The 12,552-nt window shown below is 37.5% G+C and overlaps 1 protein-coding gene across 2 annotated transcripts in view; it reads left to right on the top strand.

Annotated features, from left to right (window-relative positions):
* Positions 1-12,552, top strand: part of LOC132193658 (probable nuclear hormone receptor HR3) — an 86,534-nt gene that overhangs the window by 8,410 nt on the left and 65,572 nt on the right. Inside the window, exon 1 of one of the 2 annotated variants that reach the window (XM_059614469.1) lies at positions 11,940-12,200. The exons of the other annotated variant lie outside the window; for it this stretch is intronic. Coding sequence (XP_059470452.1) covers positions 12,194-12,200 — 7 coding nt within the window. The 5' untranslated portion in view covers positions 11,940-12,193. Of the gene's footprint in view, positions 1-11,939; positions 12,201-12,552 lie in introns of those variants that run through there. 2 annotated transcript variants of the gene reach the window in all.

Below are 12,552 nucleotides of genomic sequence, written 5' to 3' on the forward strand. Positions count from 1 at the left end.
CAGGGAAGAGCTGCGTGTTTTCTGTGCACCTTTGCGTTTTTCAATAACGACGAGACGAAGCCGCAACTGCGTCTCGCTCGTTGCACCCGTGCGGCTCGTCACATGTATGCAACCGGCAGTGCGCCGACGGTTGACGGGGTGCATAATTCCGTCGATCTGTTACGGAAATAACGCGGGTCGCCGTCTGCCTTTCCTCAGGGAAAATGAAACCGGAGATGATGCTTCTGACATTCCTGACGACGTAAAGATTAGAAAACGCGTTTTGATTGAGCTCCTGGTTCTGTAAATTGCATTGTTATATGATCAAACCCAGGAGAAGCAAAAGTTAAATTGGAACTGTTGCGATTTTAATTGAGTGCGGATTACGAGACTATAAAAGTAATTAAAACTATAAGTAAATTGCATTTAAAAAGTTTAATTACATATTACAGCTGTTGTGAATCAAATTATGAGGATAAAATTAATATTAAGTAAATTTGATTAAAATCACAATGAGTCGTAACACGCTAGGATATATAAAGACTGAGCTTTTTACGTTCTCCGTTTATATTTTGGCCTAATAAATGAGTAATTGGGAAAACATTTAAAAAATTAATTTTTCATTTTAAATAAGCAATCTAAAAAAATTAGGGCCTTATTTGTTAACAAACTGGAACAATATGGCTCAATATCAGTTTATATTTATTCTACAAATCAACAGAAAATTCGCTGTTTAGTTATTTTGTTTTATAATTTTTAATTAATGCATTATAAAAATAATTAAAAAAGTTGTTGAAGTAATATGTTGAAGATAATTTTTTATTAAGAATTATTGACAGCATGAAATACATCTAGATCATTGATCAAATTTACAATAAGTTGAGAAATACATATTATGCTGTTTTTCCGTAAAATATTTTCAGTAAAATATATTAATGTGGGCAATTAAATTTGATTTCTGCTTTTGGCTGTACAATGATTCACGCATTTTCACTTACACGAAGAAAATCTTAAAGTAATACGGTAGTTTTATTATTTGCTCAGCGTGCTGAGTGAGTATGACAAATTTTTTTTACTTAGGCAAATAAACTCCCGTTACTTAAAAAGGCATCACATTCTAGAAACTAAATTTTGTATTTTTCAAAAATTTGAAATCCGATTGTTGAGGTTTTGAGTACAAAGGAATGCAATAACGAAGTTTTGGCGTGAAACAGGATTTGCATTGAAGCCGGTACTACACAATGACTGGTGAATTTTGATGAGCAATTCACTCAGCACAGTCCCCTGTGCGTATGTTGGATTTAAATTCGATTGGAGAGAGTGGCTGCTGCACTCGTCCGGCTAATTGAGCGGCACTCAAACGAACGCACTTACAGTTCATTATGCGCTCAGCGTCAAGAGGGTATTTTGGTTTGATGTGTTGTTATCACCTGGCAGGCCAAACACCTCGCGGCCCAACGACAATATATATATATCCGCGTGCGCTTTTATTCCAGCTATTTGCACAGACTGGTGGTGCCGCATAACGTGAAGTCGGCCTGCTTAATGAATAATGCATTAAATAGCGAGTGCTTGCTGGGCTTTAAACGCTCAAGCCAGCGGGTTGTTCTCGGCGGCTCGGAATTTAATCGGTGCGATTCCCGCACGCTGGAAATTAATTTCATATACAAAGCCAAAAGGAAGATCGCTCACTTCTGATCCCTTTAATCTTTTCATTAAAAGAATTTAGGGATGCTCAGAATAATAAAATTATATTTAAGATTCTTATACATCCTGCAACGATTTAAACGTTTAATTAGAAAATTGTTTTTTGGAGGAAAACTGATGAATTTACGGCAACCATTATAAAATTTAGCTTTTGAAGTAATTTTCTATTGTTCAACATTGATTTAAAAGACCAGGAAGGACCTGAACTGTTAAAGTTTGATTTTTGAAAGCTTCAAATCCCTTAAATTAATGCAAATATTGAATTAACCAGTTCAGTTTTTTCACCACGGCATTTGCTCAAAATAAATAATGCTTCCAAAATAAGTTGTTGGAGTTAATGGAGCGAGAAAATAAAATTGGAATGGGTGGAAACTTGTTCTGCCTACTGACATGGGCGAAGCATTGCCATAAATTTACTGAAAACAATTTACGCAATGTTTTAAAAGCAAAATGCAGACTGAAAGATTATTTTTAACCGAAGATTAAAAAAAATTATAAAAAACCATCTTCAGACTATGAATTTCATTAAATAATCAGCAATTCTCCTGCTTTTTATTAAATTTTAATTAAAACGCACACGTGAACGAGAAAATTGCAATAATTTAACGTTATATATGTTCCGCAGCCTTACGTCTATCGTCAACGTTGCATCCAATCAATAAAATAGCATAGAGAATTTTTCCCATCAGGACTATTTCCCCAGGCGCTCCGCGAGCAAACCATTCAAAGGAGCCGCAAAAAACAATTATCAAGCGAGATTGTTATCGCGTATAGCAGGCAAAATACGGAAAACACGGTCGTGATTGACTTTTGATCGATTCGCACACTCCATTATTGGAGTGTGTGTGCGCCGCACCTCCTTCTTTTGCATTTCCCATCCTAGGCTATACGCATCGGCACGCAAACAGCGCTTGCACATGGTGCAATTTTGCGCAGGGAGCATTGACCTTTCATGTGCAACTATGACATCACACAAGTGCAAGCGGCATCGCGGCGCGTGCAGAAAGAGAGATGCGAAGAGAGAATAAAGAAATAATGCGAGCATAAATAAATTATGCTAGATTTTTTCAAAATAATAAGACAAATTAATTGAAGATAAAAGAATCAGCCAATTTAAAAACAAGGAGTAAAGCTTGAAATAATCTGCTCTAGCCTAATTTTTTATATTTAATATTCTTTTTAACATATAAAAAAAAATTTTAAGCAAATACTTAAAAATTTTGAAATTTATTAAACATGTGCGTGAGGCGAATTGATTCATCAATGCGACATTCTGAGCAGGTTATTGCAATTGGAAATTATATTATTGTAAACGGGTTTGAAATCACATAGATTTAGTTTCAACAAGATCGAAGAATTTTCATTTCTCTCTCGCGTTGTTGAAGATGATCATCATTATTATTATACTGACGCCGCCGATTACGACAATACACACACTATATGATGTGCGCACTGTCGAGGCCGTTACTCCGGGAAATATAATACATGGCGAATAAAATGAGCAAAGTGTGTTTCTCGCGAGTGTGCAATCGCGGGGGCAAATGAAATGGAAGAATAATTAACATCGTCTATACGTCCTTTTTTGTTCGACTCGTAGGAAGAAAATATATGACTATTTGTCACTTTGAGGTTTTTCAACTTCTTCTCCGTCTTCTGAGAATAAAAAAAAAACCAGTAGGATGAGGCCTTATATATAATATGGGAATTTTCGTCTTCTCCGTTTTATCGCATTTCATTAGTCAAGAAAGGAAATATCTCGGATACTTTAGAGCCAAACTTCTCCTCTTGAATGGAAGAAATTTATTCTCTTGGAGTTTGCATATATGCGTAAAGTTACAACTCGGCGACGGATAACTTCGTTGGCGCCTCTCAATTAAGAAATTACTTTGCTAACTGCATGAGTCTCCGGGGACTTGCAAGCTATAGCAACACACGGAAGTACAAGAGGATGAGAAGCTGGAGAAAAAAATAAAACAAGAAGTTGAGCATCCTGTGTTGTTATTTACGATCTCAGGACAGAAATCATAATTTAAAAAAATTAACCTTTCTTTGCAATCTCTGATTAATTAAAATAATCTGATCATGATTGAAAAAAAATTGATACGAGTGTAGGAATTTGATCAATTTTCTGGGAATAATTTTCTAAATGAGCCATCTATGCGAGGGTTGCAGAAGCACGAGGGGTGAGTGTGAGACGAGGGTGCTCAACACGATGGCGCCAGCATTGGCGGTCAGCTGGGGTGGTGCTCAGTTGGCGAACCAAGGCTTCCAGCCAGACCGATCAATGAGTCGGAGCGAGCTGGTGCATCCGACGACGGCTGCAGCCCGAGGGGCGGGGTCGGGCGAAAATAATTGCACCGGGGTGCACCGAGCGGCAAATGGATTCTGCAATGAGTAATGGCGCCGAAAGTGCATGAAATTGCACCGTTAATTGCAACCCCTAGGAAAATTTATATAATTACACGCCGGAGCAATTAAGACTAAAATTATGGATAATGATCTGCAAAAATAGGAGGATATTTTTTTTCGCTTTTGTCTAGGCGAGGAAATTCACCCCTCGCGCAACTCTACGGCATGTAATCCAATTACCGACGTTGTTAGCCAGTGTCAAAAGCTGGCCTAATCGCCTCCCAAGTTTCAGCTGCGGAAACACGTGAACGAGCACCAACCCTTTTAGCACGTGGAGCCACCCCGTGTGTTCGGACCTACTTTTCTAAAATTAAACCTATATATTGGTATATTTAATATAAAAACTTACAGTTGATATTTCCCATGAAATCATCGAGTTTTTGATCAAATACGTGCTTTTGTGGTCGGCTTATTTTTTTTTATTTTATTCCTCTCTTTTATTTGATTCGCATGCTTGGCCGAGTGATCCCGGGGGTTTTCATAATTTATTATAGGGCTGCAATTTCGGTATGCGGCGCACGCATTATGCCGACGAGCGAACCGGCAACCACGTACGCATAAAACAGCCCCAAACAGCTGACTCTCGGGCGAGGGAATGAAAGGGGTGAGTTGATTTTTTCTGCATCGACCCTCGGTGACGTCAGCAGACTCCGCCCAAATTTCTGTGACGTAAAAATCGCATCAATACCGTCGTCGCTGGTCGTGTGTTTCGCTGGCGAAACTCGTGCACGCAGAGTCCAGAGTAAGGGTTGGAGCGAAAAAAAAACTGGCCAAAAGTTTGTTCGAAACTTTCGACCAAAGTACTTTTTTGTGCAAATTGGATGGGCTTAATTTATGTGACACTTTTATGTGCATCCTTCTCTCTCTGAATTGAAGAAAGACCTCTGCATTTTAGCCAAGGAATGCATTTCATATGAATATAAATTTTGCAACAAAAGGGAAAGGGTTAAAAGTGGTGAAAGACGTTGGCATGGGAAATGTTAGAGCCAAAACAATTTTGAATTATAATTTTTGCATATTGGCAAGGAAGTTATAAAAGTATAAATTTTTAAGCTAAACTAATCTAGATGATAATGAGGTTTTAATTATTTTAAATAATAATGAAGTCAAAAAGTAACTGGGCCGTATTGAATTCGCATAATTATTCACACAAATAATAGTGGTGCCAGTGGAATGCAAATTACAATCTATTACATTAAGCGATGGATTTTAATTTTAGAATGACACGTGTTCAAACATTTTATTTTTTATGATTCTTGCATTCTTCCAATAATTTGGCTTAAATCCAGTGCGTTAATTTTTTGTATTGCGTCTTTCTTTTATTTTGCACCTTAAAAGGTCGAAAACAGAAAGTCACTCATTTGGTTGCTTTTCTTAATTTTTAATCCACCTATATAATTAATTTTAACAATTTCATTTTCATTAAACCAACTTATTGTTTGCGTACATTAATTAATTTCGTAGGTTTAAATATTAAATAGAGCATGTTAAATTATTATATTCAAAATTATGTTTTTTTTTTTTTTTTTGCTAACACAACTTTTTCGGTGCCACTGTTCAATATTACAATTAATAAAATTATTTACTTTTCAATCAAATATTTTTACTAATGTTAAAGTTGATGGAACTGAAATATTACTAATTGTTAGTAATAAGAGAATTGCTGACACTTTTCTTGTTACAAGATTAATACATACAAACGTCGTAATCTTAAGCTGTTGCAAGCTGAATGATCTCGCGTTTGAGATGTAAAAAAAATTATGTATCATAAAATGTACACGAAGCACACAATCGCAATTAATGCACTGTGACTGATTGGCAATCGTTAGGGCGCTTTGTCGACAGCGCAGCGGAGGAAATCGGCGCATTAATTTATTGCAGATCCGCTGCAGTCTATCGCACGTGTCGCGGGCACCGCGAACGAGCGCGGGTGGAACACAATGACTTCAAACGGCAAAGTGGACGGTAAAGACGTCGATGATGCCATTGAAATTCTGCTGAACGCGCCCCGAGACGCATGATTGATTCTCGCGCCGCGCGCGATCAAGGCGAAAGGGCGTCGCACTAAATACTGCTTCACAAGCATTAATTGACTCTCGCTTGTCGCCGCCGCCGAAAATAAAAGGGGTTCGGAAAAACTTGCAGCAGCAAGATTGCTCCTTTTTCTCCAGCCATTTTCGAAACTTAAACTTTGGCTCTTTACAAGCAGAGTTTTGCACTTTATTATATATAACTTTTGGAAACGAACTTCTGTTAAGTGTAGGAGGAAATTTTCGAACTTTTAAGGAGGAGAAACAATATAAAAGCTAAAAGGGACATTCTAAAACTTTTGACAATTCTTTGTAATTGTTGAAAAATTTTTAGTTATATTGAATTCAGAATAAAAATTTTTAAAGATATTTAGATAGATAGAATTTATTTAAGCGGCAAAATATTTACCTGAATCTGGTTTTTAATGAAATATGTTCACAAATTTGGCGTGCAAATCAATCTAAAAAACAAGTCAGGCTCAATAATTATTTTAATATTTTTTTATTTTTTTAAATCAACCTTTTAGCAAATATTTTGCTTCTGATTGTGTGGTTTTTACACCAAATACATTTTCTTGAAAAGAAAAATCACTCTGGATAAAACGTTGGATTTCTTTTTACTCATTTTCCCTTTCATATTGATTTTTATCCTAAACTAATATCAGCTGACGTCAAATTCAAAATCCAGCGTCCATAATAATTCAGTGCGATAATTTGGCGCCGGCGTTCAGCGCAGGGGAGCAGCGCATGCATTTGCATAATGTCACCCTTTTCTCCCTTCAAATTACTGGAAACAAAGTACACACGGCCGTGGCGCTGGGTGCTCATCATCATGCGTAAACGCGCCGATTCGGACCCTTTTTGCCAAATTAAAATTTCACGAACAATTTAATTCGGTTCCCCCTCGCGCAAAAGACCAAAAATTAAAGCGGCGACGGATAAATGGTGTAAAAAATTCTTCCTAAAAAAGACACCGGTGAAGGAGCAGCCGGGGGGTCACCCCAGCTCGTGTTTGCTCTCGATTGCCGCCTCTTTGTGTGCACAATCTGCACTGATAATCGCATTTGACATCACATCAGACACACTGACAGAGAGTCGCGGTATATTCGAGTGCATGCACATCGTCACCCTCACGTTTTCGGTCCGCCGTTCACTCACTCGCGAGAGGCGAGGCAAGCAGAGTGGAATTAAATTGTTTGGGGTCCCGCTATAGCCAGCGTGGATGCGTACGGTACCAAGAGCACCCACGGCCCTCGCGCCTCTGACCCCGCGGGCGCATGCGCCGTCACCTTTCGAAGGTGCTTCTTCAGGGTCGCGCCCTTTGATTCTTAATTATATGCGGCACGTCGAGGTCATGTTATATGCGAGCAGGAATTCTGTTCTTTTTATTTCACTTGCGAAAATTAAATAAGTTGTTGGCTAAGATGAGGAGAGAGATGATTATTTTACAGCTGGGAATTTGCGTCGCGAGCGGTGCTTTTTGTGAGAGAAAAAAATTAACAAGAGAGAGAGGAAGATGATCATGTTGATTGTTTTATTGATGGTACGAAAAACGAACGGTAGCCTATAGGCCGAGTATGATGGTTGATTGCGGCAGAAATATAATTTTTTTTCATATTAATTATAAAATAAATATTCTTTTTCCGAACTGTCATAAATAAATGGTTTTTTAATTTTCATAATAAAATTCAAATTTCAAATTTCAAAAAGGGGTAAGAGTTCATGCTAGTAATAACAATGTTAATATAAATTCTACATCTACTGAGCTTTATTTATATGATTATGCTCAAATTGCTTTTTAATCAATAATCTTAATAATTACAATAATAGAAGTTATTATTAATATTAAAATCCCAATATCTTATAAATTTTTATCAAAAATAGAAATAATAAGTTAAAAAATTAAAGTAATAGACAAAAAGATGTGCTATAATTAACAAAATATCATTTTAAGTTTTGAAAATATTTTAAACAACTTATTGTTCACTATAGCAATTTTATCTCTTTCAATCTTTTCATAATTTATGACAAAAAGAACTTCAAAATATAAATAATTTCCCCATATAGGATTTAAAATTAAAAGAGGAAAGGAAACTACACCAATGGGTCATAAATTGTTGGAAAGTTACGACATTACAAGTGAAATAATTTTCTTATCAATCAAATCTTTAACTTTTTTGCTTCATGTAAAAAGTGATCACAGATCTAAAAATTTAAAATTTTTCAATATTTGTTTACTGGCAGATTTTCTCAACCATTTTTTTTAGAATGATTTTTCAATAATAAAAATTTCCACTCCACCCTATTTTTTATGAATAATTTATTGTTAAAATTTCGAATGATTAGTAATTTACGCTCTTCCTAGGTGAATTTAAAGAAGGTGGTGTGAAATATTATTTACTATGTCTCTCAAAAAGAATTATAAAACGCTGGAAAAGTCGAGAGTCACTTCTCTCCACCAATGCCGATCGATCGGTGGCAGTCGTCAGGAAGGCGAAATGCAGCATGATAAGCGTACATAATTCATCCACTTTTGATGAAAACTCGCGAGGCACGCACAAAATATAACGCGCCGAATTTCCCGAAAGTCGATTCCGATGCCACTCCGCGAGAGACGGTTGGTTCTCCATGCATAATGGTATTTGTGTTCGGGAACGAAACATGGCTCGAATTTCCCTCTACGTTTTTTGGAAGCTCTAAAACAACACTTCATTATATGGCCACCGCGCTCACACACAAAAATTAAAAGCGACTTTTGAACTTGTGCGAATAATGTATTCGGTGGTTCTGGCATGCCTTTACACCCTCTTATACAACCTGCAAAAAAAGTAGCGAAGCTCAAAAAGTTGCCTACCTCGCAGGAGTTTGATACGCACAAATGTTAATTCCGCGAAGGCGTTCGGAAGGCTCTGCAGATTCGTAGTACATATGTAAATACTACATGCATTCTAGCCGTGGATTTAGCCGCGGCTCGTCGCAACAGCTTGGCAAAAATACACGCGCGAAGTCTTACTTTGACCGGTAGACAAACTAACAATATTATTTGCGGGCCGCACGCACGCTAAAGTGATTTCGCGGGGATTGTTGCTGCGTTCGTCAGTACCTTTCGGAAACAAGTTTTCACTGCGAGACCTTTGCTGCTATGCTGAATGAGATGAGTGCGTGCACGACGAGCACTCCAAGTAATTGAAAAAGTTTTCTAAAGTGGAATATATTTATTTATTATATACAGCTTTGGCGTGCTGCACAATTTTAACAACTTTTTGAACAAAGTGATATCAACTGAAATTAATATTTTGTTAAATTTTTTGATATACGAGTCAGTTCATAACTATTATGCATGGTTTTACTTTGAAGAGAGGATGAAGATTAAATTTTTTAAACCATTTAGTTAAAATTATTAAAATATTTTCCTTGATTTTTTTTTTGCTCTTTATAAATTTTAATCTGAAATTTGGAGGATGGAAATCTACTATATAATAAATTCAATAGATATCAAGTTTAGTTAATTTTATTGTCAATTATTATAATGAATATTGATTTGATTTTGAAAAAATTTAATCATATTTTTATTTACAACGTTTTCCAAAGATTCACTGTCATTACCTTCAAGATTATCTGAAAACTTGAAAAATAATATCCATGTGCAGATTTGGAAAAAAAATAATAATAAAGGATTTGTTAGTATTGAACAACCGATCAGAAACTCTTATGCCATTTATTTTTAAAGATTAAATATAATATCCAAATTTTTTGCGCAGATTACTTTTGTTTGCTTCAAAGCAACCTTGATCAAATAAAAAAATCAGTCAACTTCGCGCTGGCACGTCAAGCAAATTGGCTCGTTAGTCGTGGCAAAACGCTTCGCAGCTCTTCTCGCGCAAACTTTGAAGGCAGAAAAATGAGAAAGCAATTTCGCCTGCGGAGCGCGCTGCAATATTTCACGCACATAACCCGTTTGGAGCAATTGGCAAAAAATGCGCAGGATTAATAAAAATAAACGCGCGTTTCATCATCGTAAATAATTTTTGCGTGCCGCAGATATCGATGCCGCCAATTTATATGAAAGAGCGGCGGAGGGTGATTGATTATTTTTCCACGAGGAGCCAGGCAGGCGTGGCCTCTCATAAATTCGTCTCTGCTAAACGTTGGCTGATCAGCCACCTCCGATGTGAACACACGAAGCTGCTCTTTAATTTCCGCATGCAAACGATGTTAACTGGAGATAAGCTGCCTCCGATGTTCCAACTGGTTTTTTTTGACAGCACCCAGCAGCACCGGCTGATTGTTTTTCGTTCGACTTGGCGTGGTTGAAAATATTGCTGGTGGTGTCACTGACTGGAAAAAAAATAACTGGTACCAGACAGTATAATCCCCTGTGATAATTTCACCATTGAAAAAGAATCAGAAGCCGTTATTCAAACGTTTATGGCTGCCTATTCGAGACACAGCATAATTTAAACTGAAATTATCTCTTCAGGCAGAATTGAATTAAAGTAATAGTGAGCACAGGTGTGACAATTAAAAACTAATTAGTTGAAATATATATCGTCTGTCATTAATAAATTTTTTAAGCTCAAAAATTTCTGTTCTTCTCTCAAAAGCTAATTTATGTTTTAAAAAATTGTTAAGTAAATACAACTAAATTTATTCTAATAAGAAAAAATAATTTTTATAAAGATTTTTATCCAATTTTTTCCTTTACATTTCATTAATCAGTTCTTTTTAATTCTTAATATTTCAATCTAAATCCTAGATATTGGTAAATTTGCTGTTTTAACTAAATTATTTTGAATTTTAAAAGTTTTTATCTTTCTCTGATGCAGATAAAATATTTTTTGAAGAGTAGTTTTCTCCCTTTTGCAATTTTTTTTTTCTTATTATTACTTCCTTTTCCCATCCACGTGGAGTCAGAAGTCGGACCCCATATTTATTCCTGTGGAGAAAATTTCAAATGCACTTCCTCTTGCATGTAATTATATAAATTACATTTCTCATTTCGCAACGTCGGGCAAAGTGAAAACAAATTTCCATTTGCAATCAGCCAGCATCCCTTGGAAACTTAACTTTTTTTACACAACCTTCGGCATCATTTATATTTTCTCACAGCCGAGGATAGTCATCTCCCCTCGCAATTTGAATTTTTCATTTTCAGGAGGTTGTTCGTAAGCCAGCTCCGCGGGGGTTGTTGCGATTTATCACATCGACCCAGAGGAGATAAGAATTTATTCAAAGCGTTACGCACTCGCGTTTTTAATTAATTCCGCGTATTGCGTGAAATTTTTGCCGTTTCGGAATAAAAAAAGTGGGGTGCGAGAAAGAAAGAAAAAATATATATATAAAAGAAAGGGTGGAATTCTTTCTGTCTTTCTCTCCTAGAGGAGTGATAAAAGCGTCCTTCCACTCCAGTAACTGCCGGGAGTTGGGAGCGCTATCTTGTGCGCCCGTGCCCCGCTCGCTATTTCAACTTGCGAGCCGGTTTATATTTAAAAAGAAGTCTTAGCGCCGCGCACACCAAACCGAGCACCATCAAACTTCGCGGACTCGAAAAAGGACGAGATTCGCACCCCTAACAGAAAATCTTCCAACTCGGATTCAGATTCGATCAAATTCACTACCAATTTGAACGGAAACTCTTAAACCGAATTGAATCGCAATTGGAGTTTCGGAGGCGCCGAGGGCGCAAAATCCCTCTCTGAAGGGGCGGCCGGCGATCCGGGTGCGAGTCTCCGCGGCCGAGTGGTGGCAGAGTGGAGAACATAAAATCGTATGGCGTTGTAGTAGCGGTGGTGGCACAGGCAGTAGTCTCGTTCCTCGATAAACACCGCACACTCTCTCTGCGCTGCTCCTCCGACTATGGATTAGGCCGTTGTTGATTTTGTTTCGGCCCGAATTCTCCTCCAGCCGCGGTGGCGTCGCCGTTGTCCACGTCGTCCTCGTCCAACTCGTCCAGCAGCCCTTCGGCGGCGCACGAAGCAGCAGCGCAGAATTCGCTAAATTGCAATAATCTGCTGCCGCCGCGCCGCCAGCATGATCTTTCCGCCAACAATTCACCTCCCCCCGCCGTTATGACAGGTCAGTCACGTGGCCCTTTGATTAATCAAATCATTTTTTCTTTCTTGATATGCATTCATTCGCACTCGTGTGTTCTCCAGCAGTATTGATTTGCACCCCAAGACTGTGTTTCTTTTTTTGGGCCGCAGCATGGAACATAGTTCACTTTACTTCCTTGCAGCATAGCCGGGAGCCAACACAAAAAGCATCCTATTGGATTGCGTCCAATTTGGTATATACGCTAGTTACATAGTCTCTCTCTTGCTAAAAATAATATTTTATCAAAGCCAAGAATAAGGAGTCCTTTCTGTTTTTTTTTTGTCAGCCGAATTGAATTAAATTAATTTTTTTTGCATCTTCATTTTTGGCGAGG

Source organism: Neocloeon triangulifer, unplaced genomic scaffold (assembly GCF_031216515.1).
Source record: "Neocloeon triangulifer isolate White Clay Creek 2 clone unplaced genomic scaffold, ASM3121651v1 ptg000004l, whole genome shotgun sequence".
NCBI classification, from domain to species: domain Eukaryota; kingdom Metazoa; phylum Arthropoda; class Insecta; order Ephemeroptera; family Baetidae; genus Neocloeon; species Neocloeon triangulifer.